An 11,930-nucleotide genomic window follows, 5' to 3' on the forward strand; every position below is an offset into this window, starting at 1 on the left:
CAAACGTTACCATGGCTGCTCTTGATGGCATAGCGCTTGCTCATTGCTGGTTCTGGGTTCTTAATTGGTGGTTCTTGCGTCTGATCCTGTTGCTTCATGTTCCATCACATCACATTAAATTTCTAATGGAACAGACACTTCTACCTTTTATTTCACTATCAGTCGACTTGCATTTACCCATGTGGCCTGCTGGCCCTTTTATTTCCACGATAGAATCTACCAATTATTGAAAAAGCCTCCGATAAAAAAGCAAGAAAAGTATGTCAAGTTAAATAATTGCGACGGTCCTAGAAAACCAGGAAAAGAAAATATCAAAAAGCCTGTCCATCTCACTTCCCCCACTTCATAACAAAAACCACGCAGCAAAACATGCGAAAGAGTCCTTAGCAACGCCTTAGCAACGGACTTGTCTGAAGTGCGCAATATGTGTCACATCTGGAAAATTTAGTAGCTACTTGATTATTCAACTAGAGTTGGACTATATAAGCTAGGCTTTTATATGGAAAATAATTGTTTGCTTATCCAATTTATAGCAACTGGTTGCTTAACTTCAAAATAATGATTTATTACAGAAAAAGCTTGTTTGCGAAATATTTGTAAAGAAACAACGGAAATAGCTTTGACTCGTACGCTATTCTAGTACATTTTTGGTAGAAAACTTCGTCCAACCTTATGTTTTAGGGCCTTGACCTTATCTATAAGAATCTTGGTCCAGACATCATATGGTCACCGGGCTCCTCTCGCCGGTGAAACAGATAAACTTTAATCGGCGCAAAGCTTACCGATTACATATTTACAAAATAACCGCGAACCGAGCCGCGCCGATGGTGGTCGACTGTCCTTCTGAGTTGTGTCGGTGACAGAAGGCCTGAAGATGAGCATCCTGCATGTAGTGAGTGGTCACTATTGCGTCGCCACAGTGCTAAAAATGGAACATTTGGTCCTTCTTGGCTGTGAATCATCTTTCCCCGCTCCACATGCTCGTCGGTTTGCCCCCTGACATTTGCTGACCGTGTCCTCAGCTCTGTCCGGTCTGAGTCAGCTATCTCGGGACGAGTTGAAGCTGGTGCTGGCCTCGGTCCTCGACGGCAGCCGCTTCCGCGAGTTCAAGGGCAGCTACGGAGTCAACGTCATCACCGGCTTCGGCAAACTGGGCGGGTGAGCGCTGCAGCGAGCGAATGGAGAGGACCGGTCAGTGTGCGCTGGTCGATATTTGTCTTGACGGGATGCTCAATGACGGTACACGTTAACCATTACGAGGTCGTAGAGTCGAATCAGTCAGAAGGTGGGACATCGTAGTGCGAGACTATTGAGGCAGAGCTGGCAATGTCGTTTTACGAGCACCTGGTTAGAAATGGTACAGCCCAGCTGGCACTTCCTAGTGATAAAGCTGGCTCGTTTGCTGGCCATTTGTCTGTGCTTGTGTTGGTGCTCCCTCCAAAGACTCCCGCTCGCCGCTTTGTCTCGCCACTCGTTTGCTCTCTAGCTTACTCCTCTGTCGTTCCTACAGCTGACTCCTTCCCTCGCTATGTGTCCCGATCAGGCGCCTGGTGGATGTGGTGGCCCTCCCTCTAACGACTCCTTCCCTCGTGTGTATCCCGATCAGGCGTCTGGTGGGCGTGGTGGTCCTCCCTCTAACGACTCCCTCCCTCTAACGACTCCCTCCCTCGCTGTGTATCCCGATCAGGCGTCTGGTGGGCGTGGTGGTCCTCCCTCTAACGACTCCCTCCCTCTAACGACTCCCTCCCTCGCTGTGTGTCCCGATCAGGCGTCTGGTGGGCGTGGTGGTCCTCCCTCTAACGACTCCCTCCCTCTAACGACTCCCTCCCTCGCTGTGTGTCCCGATCAGGCGTCTGGTGGGCGTGGTGGTCCTCCCTCTAACGACTCCCTCCCTCGCTATGTGTCCCGGCCAGGCGTCTGGTGGATGTGATGGTCCTCCCTCTAACGACTCCCTCCCTTGCTGTGTATCCCGATCAGGCGTCTGGTGGGCGTGATGGTCCTCCCTCTAACGACTCCCTCCCTCGCCATGTGTGTCCCGGCCAGGCGTCTGGTGGGCGTGGTGGCCAACCACGGCACGGTCACGGCCCGTGACGCGCTGAAGATGGCGCACCTGGTGGAGCTCTGTGACCAGCGCGACATCCCGCTGCTCTACCTGCAGAACGCGCTGCCAGACACGGGTAAAGTACCCGACACAGATGTAAACCTACAGAATCGAGCGATGTTCTTGCACCCATAGTCATAGTCGAGCATCATTCGCCGCTTCGACATTCATTGCGTTTCTGAAACTCGTGCATTACGTACATCCAGTTATCCTATCAGTCGTATACTTGACAGAACTGTCTGGTCTCGGCTCCCAACTTTTATCCCTGTTTTCCCGGCAGTGGAGGAGTGCTCTGACCCGGAGGTGCTCAAGTGTCGCGCGCGGGCGGCCACCGTACTGGCGGCCTCCCGAGTGCCTCGGATTAGTGTCAACCTCACCGGCTGCCACGGCGATCAGCACATGACTATGGTACGTCTGTCACGGCGACCAGGACATGACTATGGTACGTCTGTCACGGTAACTGGGATTTTTGTTTTCATGCGGGCCGCATAAATGGTCAATGATTGTCCATCGTCTGGCACTTCATATAGATTGTTGATTCCTTGGTCCTAAATTCGTCACATAATTGAAGTGAATGCGTTTGGTGCGTCCTACACGCATTGTGCCTCTCATGAGCTTTTCTCGTTTCAGTGCGGTATTTCCTTCGAGCCGAGTTTCTACTTCGCGTGGCCTCGTGCCAAGTTCTCGGGCGTGTCCCTGTCGGCCGCCGCTCCGGCTCCTGACGAGGCAGCGGCGGCTCCCCCGCGGCCGGCGAAGCCTCCTCAGCCGGCCGATAAACCGACCAAGCCGGGCCGGCCGGCCAAACCGCCGCCGCTCATCCAGCTGCCCAAGGACTCGAGCCTGTACTACGCGTCACGGGTGCTGATTGACGGCGTCATCCGGCCCAGGGACACCAGGAAGGTGGGTGAACGGCGGTGGGAGGGTTGGGGACATTGTGGACGCGCTAGCAGTGGTGCGACTGTTGCAAGTTATCAATGCATAATGTGTTTCATCAACCAGCTACGGAAAACCTAACTGGCAGGAGATATTATTTTTGTAATGGCTGAAAATGTGTGTTTGGTTTAATTGCACCAGTAAGTGATTGCACAGAAGATGTCATATTCCAAGTCCACTGATATTCAGCATAGACGCAAGTGCGGACTGAGCCAAACATATGTCCTATTCAAGACAGAACTACGTATGGGAGCTACAAGCCTCACGAAGAGGCCTCACTTCCTGAAATTCTTTAAAGTCAAAACCAAAGTGATCAGAACAGAGTTCCCGACAGGACGAGACTGAGCCAGTTTGGGAAGCATTTGCGCCATATCCCCTTGTCGGAATATGTTTCAGACGCTGGAGCTGGCCCTGGCCGTGGTCAGCTGGAACACTCCGCACCAGGAGAGGAGACACCCGATCATCCGCATGTAGGAGGCTAGGGACTACTGGCGACTACCTCCTGAACGGCGGCGCCCGGAGTTATCGTGGCACGGCACGCCCAAGAGTTATCGCTGAACTCCGGCACGCGGCGCCTCAGAGCTAGGTATCCCCGAAACTCCCGTGTCGGCGGCGCCAGCCTTGATGGATGACGGGGCACTCGGAGTGGTTTCATAGGATTTCGGTGAAGTGTCCTTATCACGTTGTTATGTAGATGATTTGCGATGAATCGGTGCTCAATAATGAAGTTCTCCCCAGTTGGAAGTTCGCCCCGTGTTATGGATTGACAGTGATTTTGTGTGCGATGCTTTTGCTGGATAATCTCCACGCAGTGAAAGTTAGTGTGATAAGGGTCTAAGGGAGTCGATTTGCCTTCGAATCCCAAAACAAAATGCACTGGAAAAAGCGTTTAGCTTTCTGTCAGTTTTGCGGACAGATTGTGTCGCCTTGTTGATATCTTTATCGCGTGTTGAAATAAGCGTTTTTGGGATGGTTGAATGTTACGGGGATCGCTACTCGCTAGGTGCCAGAAACACGTAGAGAAATATCGATATTGATTTATAGTGTGAATATTGCAGTAGTTGTCCCCCGTCGCGTCGAGTGGTAATGTTCAAATGGTCTGCCTCAGCGGGAGCTCTCCCAGGAGGCCGAAACAGAAACAATGCAATTAGGTGTAAGGCAAGAAGATGAAACGAATATAAACCCACATTTGCCTTGTGAATAGTGTTTTTTATAATCTGCAGCTGACTTTTTTACAACTTAGGTTGGATGTGGACTGAATCTATTGCGGCCAATGTGACGATAAAGTTCAATCGGGCTCGTGATGTTCGTCCGACGGACTGAATCAAAGAAACTTTCAGCCCCATCGCTGACCGCATCTACCCGTAATTGATCAGACCTCGCCCTCACCTTCCCCTCTCGGTCGACAGCACTTGCTGAACGCGTGCCTATTGCTTAGACATTAACAGAGCCCGTGACCTGTGAAAAAAAAAATCGGGTCACTGGCAGAATTCACTGCCTTCACACAGAAGCGTTAGCGGACAGTCGTGCTCACCCGTCCCGACATTAGGATTTTCCAGACATGTAGGTACTAGGCGTATTATCGTGTATGAAAATTATTAATGAAATGGTACCCCATTTTCGCCATACCCGGCTAAGTCTGGCCATGCTATCTAAGTTTTTGGTTCATGACCCTTTCATTATTCTATGAAAATAAAGTTCCAGTAAGCTCTAAACCCGACGGAAGTCAACGCCTGAGGGAAATGGCCACGTTTGTGTCCGTACAACATACCTCCCTTTCTCACAAATGACCATTTACGAACCGATCCCCCCACCACCACCACCACCTCAATCCTCACCTGCGGGCTGCGAGACCGGTTATTGGCGAAGCCATTCTGTGTCGATGTCCATGTCCTTACCCATTGGGCAGATTGGGTACTCGGCCCCGACTGTCAATGTTCCGGTCACAGTCTTTGCACTTCCTCAGCCGTCGGCGCGTGCCACGCCCACTCCCGTCCGCGCGATCACGGTACTGTGGGGCCTCGGTCGTGTCGATTGGGCCGAGTAGTCGCCGTTCGCCCCGGGCGGTGGACGACCGTCGCCCAGGGCGGTGGCACGCGCAACCGACCACAGGCGAGCAGGAAGAACCGGCAGTGACACCAGTCGTGAAGCTCAGCTGCAAAGCCGAACGTAATACACTGTGGGCAGTACCATTGAAAAGAAGACTACGCTTGAATTTTGAACGTTTCAAAATAAAGCTTGCAGTGAAACAGTTCTATTTCATACAAGCACGGAATATATAGTCTACGACATATATTCGTATCGACATATGTCGTAGACTATATATTCCGTGATACAAGGCATGGGGACTTTTATCATCAGCCGATTCTACTTGTGGGAGGACTCAATAGGCCAGCACAGCACGTTTATGATCTGCCTCTTAAGTTCCGTAGTTTTGTTGAGAGCGTCAAGACGAGGAACAGAGAACGATCACGCGCTTTTGATAAGTGAAAACGCAGTTATCCATGTGGCGCCCCGTTTGCAGTGTGAAACACTGAAACGTGAAGCTTCCGAGCATGCAGGAATGCATTCGTTTGCGCAGTTTCGCTCGTGGTTGGCAGAAAGAACAAACAAATAAAAGTAGCATCAGCATATAGGTACTTGTATTGCACAGCTTGGATACATCACGTTCACTAACACAAAGTGCACTTCCAATATCTCAATCGGATCCTACGTTTCATGACGCGTCCCTGGTACATACATCCGGCAAGGTATCAAACTGGCATCAATCATTTGCAGCCGAGCACACTCCGGGCCGCTGCTCACAGTATACAAACACCCCCAGACCTCGGGGCGCGTGCGACATCACTAGGGCGTCTCGGCCGGCTGGAAGCGCGGCACGCCGTCGGTCTCATCCCCGGGGTCCTCGGGGTGTTCCGTGGTCTCCTTCCCCTGCCCGCCGTCCCCCGCCTTCTCCCTCTCTGCCTGTTTGGCCTGCACGGCCGGGAAGCCGTACAGCAGCCAGCGGTAGAAGGCCTGCTTCTGGGACTGGGTCAGCACGGCGTCGCCCGGCCAGGGGTGCTCGCGCTCCATCATGTCGGTCAGCGTCTCGGTCACCATCACCGGCAGCCGCACGCTGTGGAACAGCACCACCTTGCCGACGGCCGCGTACGCCATGCAGGGCGCGTTGGCGCCGCCCGAGCCGTACCGACCGGCCGCGAACGCCGTCACCGGCTCCTCGAACAGAAACTGCACCGCCTGCTTCTCCTAGAGGCGGAGGGGGAGGAGGGCAGTGAGCTGCAGGAGAGGCGAGAAGCATATTCCATACAAATGTGCGACCAGCGAGTACAGTAATTGACGATCGCGAAGTGCACGAAGATAAGACCGATTCCTAAATCCATTTTACGCCAGAAATGTATCTCGCCTCTACACCATGTGTGCATGTTGTAGTACAACAGTACAACAGTTGTACCATTACATGACGTAGAGGTCTACTGGTAAACAGAAGTTAGCCGAACAGTCGCCAATTCGGAGCACCACCTCCCAACCTGACATCCCCCATCCTTCTCGGGTTCGACTGAGCCCCGTCCTTCGCCCGCTCACAGCTGAGACTATCGGACACCCGGACTCATAAACACTTACCTGGTTGATGATGAACGTGTGTCCGTCCCAGGAGGTGACGATCAGCTCGTCGTTGCCGTCGGACGTCACGTCCAGCTTGGTCAGACAAAACAACTGGTGGTGCAGCGGCATCGACCTGGCGAAAGGGGACGGTCAGGGTCGTTAGGGTTGACGCCGGATTTCGTGACATGGTTTGCATTGTTGCTACATCACTGGCATAATCAATATGGTGACAACACTTAACTTACGTCGGGTCATAGAGGTGGCGTAGGTGCCGTAAGAGCTACTCTATTACTACTAGACTACTGATATAAAGTAGCCAATGCTAGGTTGTAGGCATATGTAACAATGGTTATAACACATACCCATTACCCACTGTATAAATCGACATGAGACTATGCTGGCAGGGACGATGACAGCACTGTCCATCAAAACCAACATCTCTCTCACCAGCAGAGCTCGTTGTCCTTGACGTAGAAGAGGCTGCCGTCCAGAGTGATCATGGCGTAGGTGTTGGAGGCGGCCTCCCTCAGACCTCCCAGCACCTCGCACGAGACGTTGTGGCGCGCCTTCACAGCGCGGCTGACGTCGTCTATCTCCACACTGTGACATTCCCTGCGGGGGAGGGGGATGACGTCACCATACTGCACCCTGATATACATACACTGTCGGAAAGTGACGTGATCAATCTCCACACTTCGACCTTCACTGCGAAGTGACGTAATCAATTCCATACACTGACATTCCCTGTGGGAGACAGTGACGTCATCAATCTCAACACTGTCACATTCCCTGCGGGAGAGTGACACAATTAGCACAGCCGCTACATCCAGTGCAGAAGGGCGACGTGTACACGAACTGTGTCCGATTTCATTGAAGTAAACTCAACATCAGCAATGATAGTTCAAAAGCTCAACAGTGGCAATGCTTCGACTACCACCGAAACCCGCAAACTTCGCCGGAGTCCCGGCCGCGTCTCGTGTACGTACCGCCCGTCCTCGGCCGTGGAGGAGCGGTACCGCAGGCGGACCACGGCCGCTCCCGGCTGGGAGACGAGCACCGACGGCCACCCGTCCTCCTCCACATTCAGCGAGATGTTACCGATCTGAGGGGAGCATTGGGGGAATGTCACCGATCTGACGGGAGAACGGGTGAGGTGTTACCGATCTAAAGGGGCAACAGCGGAAATGTTACCGATCTGACGGGAAGGACGGGCGAAATGTTACCGGTCTTACGGGGACATGTTACGGGAGAAAGAGGGGAGTGTTACCGGACGGATGGAAACGGCAGAGATGTCACCGATTTGACAGTATAAAGGGGAAACATTATGAGACATAGACATCAAAGTAAGAGAATGAGAAAAACTACAATGCATAAAAACAACCTATGAATGAATGACTGTGTAAATCAAATAATAGGTTGAGTGTTGTAAGATGACGGCGAGGTCAGCAGCTGACAATTCATTTTGACTCAATAAATCGTTCATAATACTAGGCAGAAAGCAGACATTTCCAGTCCAGTGTTTCGTGTGACGTAGAGCCATTGCCCTCGCATATATCGGCACATATCGCATCCTCCGCCGCAGCATAGTACGGACCAACGGCGCTGTTTGAGCATCTGCCGGCATACCACTGCGCTGGAATTACCACTGCGGGTAACTGCACCGATCACCCACCTGCTGCATGAGCTCGCACTTGCTGATGGCTCGGAGGGCGTCCTCCTGCCAGCGGTAGACGCGCACCACGCGGTCCGTGAGGGCCACGACTAACTCCACCCGGCCGTCCCGGTCCACGTCCGACAGCACCGCCGTCTGGCGGGCACAGGACGAAACTAATGTTAGTCAAGCGCCGGTAGATGTCGGGCAGGCCCTAACACGTACCCAAGCCGAAATGGTAGCATTAGTCGGTCCATTTATAAGATAAACAGTAAGTGGTGAGCACACACAGAAATACGGTTACATTGTGCTGCATCAAAGGATGACACACCCGGTCTCATGCAACTCTCCCTGTTCGTCTCCAGCCATGAGCACTATTTGGTGAATAAACGAGAAAACGACATTGCAGGAAAAATCGAAAATACAGAGTAGCTAACACCTCCGTTCCGTCGTTTCCATCCTCAGGATACTGAAATCCTTCTCATCCACGCCGCAACCCCCACTCCGGGCTGGACAGTGGACAGGCACCTTTCTCTCATGCGGGCTGCTCCCTTGGAGCGGCACCGCTGCTCCCGAGGGAGCGCACCCCGTAGCCGGGTGCAGAGTGCTTGGGGGGCTGGTCGGCCTGTCCATTCGGACGGACTCAGCCCCGGTGACTCTCTAGGGTGTCTGCCCAGACCAATGTCTCCCCTAATTCCAATCATCCCCAACAAAACAAACAAGCAAACAAAACAAACAAGCAAACAAAAACAGACAAAGTAGCCAACATCAGCTACACTTAATGGCACAGGTCGCTGAGATATGAGAAATAATGTTACATTAAATTATGATTTGTGTGTAACGAAACATGCGAGTTGTATCGTGGTGGCTGCTGTGGTCACACCCCGCTCTATAGCCTGGAGCCGCCGCTGAGCCGGCGCCGGTATCAAATGCAGTCTGGGCCGTGGCCGCCCGGGCCACCGCCGCTCCGCTCGCTGAATACAGTTCTCGGCTGGTACTGGTGGCGTCTGCACCCTGGGGTTCATCAAGCCATAAGCAAGCACAAAAACACGAGTAATGACCAATCTCGCCCATCCCGGCTACCATTGACGCCCCCGTGCGCACCTTTACATTGGCGGGTATCCTCTGGTCGCGGCGCTGTCGGATTCCCGTCTCGTCCACCTCAAACATGTGGATCCAGCCGTTCCCGCTGATCGCCGCCAGAGTGTTGCGGTCGGGGCTGATGAGCGGTCCGCAGCAGACGGCCGACACGAGGCCCAGGTCCGAGACGTGGCACAGCGGCTGCGTCTGATGGAACAGGGGGGGGGGGTGTCACAACAGACGGCCGACACGAAGCCCAGGTCCGAGACGTGGCAAAGAGGCTGTCATGAAGCGTCAGGTCAGGACGAACGACGTAAGGGACGATGAACGAAGGAAGGGCGATTAGTACATGCAAACACGACGATTCTTTTATCATGATTGCGGTATACAGACAACATGTGATCTCTTGTTTCAGAGTCAACGCACTGTAAAAGCCTGAGCAATACGAGATGCAATACATGCGTGACAGCGTAGCAACGCATTGATCAGAAGGAAATGACTGATAAAATTCGAGTGACTCGGTAACGAGACTCGGATCGGCTCGGCCGCCTCACTCACCTGGAGTCCTTTGAAGATGTAGAGCTCGCCGGTCTCTGTGCCGACCACCAGCTCGTTCTCGCCGTCGTTATCGACGTCGGCCAGCGTCAGCGCCGACGGCGACACGCCGCCGTGCACCTCCAGGTCCACGTGACCGACGAACGACACCGTCCGCATTGTGGGGCGTGCGCTCACAGAGTCACACTCACAAACAGGCCGCTACTCGGCGAATGGCCACGTGATAGATCACAAGCACAAGTCTTTGTCAGTTTTTGATCAGCAGCTCCGCTAATAACAGCCGGTGTCGGCAGGCTCCGCAGCTGACCAGCCGGTGTCGGTCGCCCAGCCGGTGTCGGCGGCTCAGCGACTGGCCGGGGTCCAGTTGAGCGGCCGCCGGTCCTCGGGCAGCTCGGGCTCCAGGCGGCGCCACCGGCTCGGCGGCCAGACCACGTGCGAGGCGCGCGCCGTCACCAGGCCCACGGCCACCGGGCCGAGCAGGTTCGAGTCGAGCGAGTGGCCGCGGTTGTCGCCCTCCAGCCAGCAGTGGCCGTCCGGCACGCGCACCACTGTCTGTCGGTAGCCGAGCGTGCGCACCAGGTCCCCCTCCAGCCCCACCACACGCTTGATCAGCTTCTGGTCAGGCTCCTTGGGCGAGCTGAGTGAGACGATGGCGCCTGGAGCCAGCTGGAAGTTACGAATCGACCAACGATTCAGGAAAACGTAGTCGCCAAAGTCGCCATTGGGATTCAGAGCAGGCTGCATAGAAGAACCCTCAACCTGTCAAAATATGTGCAGTTAATTCAATTTTCTGCTCACAACTCAAAATATGATGCATTACATGTCACCTAATTTTCCATTACAGTTGAAAGAAAATACATGTGTATGATTTATGGTTAAACGAAACCTGCGAAAGTGAATCTAATTATGGGTGCTAAAAATCTTAAATTAATTTATTTGCTTCTTTTAGCTGTTGAGGCAGAATGATACTAATACAAGCACCTATTGATCAAGAAAAGGTCGCTGGCAAGTGGCAAAAAACTTAAGTTAGACCCTTGGACCAGCAAGCCTAAAAAAATATATGTTCTTTTCCTTCAGCAACAAACTAACCTTGGCCACATATCCGAAGACGTCAACAAAGGTTATCCCAACGGGGATGCTAAGGGCTACAGTTCGAAAAAGAGACCCAAGACGTGGCATTTGAGATCTCCAATTTTTCGATGAGATGAATCAGAAACAATGCGATGGAATAGAAACAACAACATACAAAAGCATATTGATATAGATATGAAAAACACCACAAAACAATTTAGCAGCACACACAGCCTACGGCATTCGGCATTCATCTCAAGTTCGTCGTTTTTATAGTGAGCTGTTGCTACCAAATCGCAGGAAAAAGTAGTGAAAATTTCACCGAACTCAAAGGTTTCTCTTTGCTCGAGTCCAAGATTCCTGTGTTTTATGAAGCACTGATTCATTGAAATAATCTGATTCATGCATGAAATGCATGTAGAAAAGAGTTCGGAACATATTTTTATACCTTCTACATGAGAGTGCACCATAGCTCACACCAATCTTTACTTGCAACGTATCTAGCGGTATGAAAAGTGCACCATGCGTATAACGCATTGCAATATTTCCTGTAATACCTAATGGTCCTTCATGGTGGCCCGAGGGAATAGTGTCTACATTTTTACTTTTTAGGCCAGATATTAAATGTTACACGTCTACTGCAATGCCATATATAGGTTCTACTGTATTGCGTGGAATGAATGGAACACCAAACCACCAATCTCGGCAATGGCGCCTCTTCAAAGTTCTATCTTCTCACATAGGTACACAAGGCTAGGCGAGATTTATAGCCCCTATTTCGCTAAAACAGCCCACGAGCAACCCACGACTTGATACGCTCCACATTTTTTGCCTACTGTTCTATTTTGCTGCGGAAAAGCGGAACACCAATTTGCGCGGGCGCCCGACCGCATAACCCGATGTCTCAGCTCAAAGATGCATGCCTGCATGAGTTAT

The 11,930-nt window shown here is 52.4% G+C and overlaps 3 protein-coding genes across 3 annotated transcripts in view; 1 reads left to right on the forward strand and 2 right to left on the reverse strand.

Annotated features, from left to right (window-relative positions):
* LOC122389242 (methylcrotonoyl-CoA carboxylase beta chain, mitochondrial-like) overlaps positions 1-4,235 on the forward strand; it is a 38,774-nt gene extending 34,539 nt beyond the window's left edge. Inside the window, exons 2-6 of the mRNA XM_043381097.1 lie at positions 1,023-1,158; positions 2,044-2,177; positions 2,382-2,509; positions 2,732-3,001; positions 3,431-4,235. Of these exons, the coding sequence (XP_043237032.1) occupies positions 1,023-1,158; positions 2,044-2,177; positions 2,382-2,509; positions 2,732-3,001; positions 3,431-3,508 (746 nt within the window). The 3' untranslated portion in view covers positions 3,509-4,235. The remainder of the gene's footprint in view (positions 1-1,022; positions 1,159-2,043; positions 2,178-2,381; positions 2,510-2,731; positions 3,002-3,430) is intronic.
* Positions 4,236-5,661: 1,426 nt separating this feature from the next.
* Positions 5,662-11,242, reverse strand: LOC122389268 (KICSTOR complex protein ITFG2-like). Its single transcript, XM_043381132.1, has 8 exons — positions 11,013-11,242; positions 9,927-10,682; positions 9,393-9,575; positions 8,310-8,444; positions 7,624-7,739; positions 7,085-7,249; positions 6,656-6,770; positions 5,662-6,280 (listed from the first exon to the last, which is right to left on the reverse strand). Exons 2-8 carry the CDS (start codon positions 10,080-10,082, stop codon positions 5,882-5,884), a joined length of 1,269 nt encoding a protein of 422 aa, XP_043237067.1. The 5' UTR covers positions 10,083-10,682; positions 11,013-11,242; the 3' UTR covers positions 5,662-5,881.
* Positions 10,266-10,667, reverse strand: LOC122389825 (mitochondrial inner membrane protease subunit 2-like). Its single transcript, XM_043382237.1, has one exon. The coding sequence runs from the start codon at positions 10,665-10,667 to the stop codon at positions 10,266-10,268; it is 402 nt and encodes a 133-aa protein (XP_043238172.1).
* Positions 11,243-11,930: the final 688 nt, after the last annotated feature.

This window comes from Amphibalanus amphitrite, unplaced genomic scaffold (assembly GCF_019059575.1).
Source record: "Amphibalanus amphitrite isolate SeventyFive unplaced genomic scaffold, NRLGWU_Aamphi_draft 000019F_arrow, whole genome shotgun sequence".
Classification (NCBI taxonomy): Eukaryota; Metazoa; Arthropoda; class Thecostraca; order Balanomorpha; family Balanidae; genus Amphibalanus; species Amphibalanus amphitrite.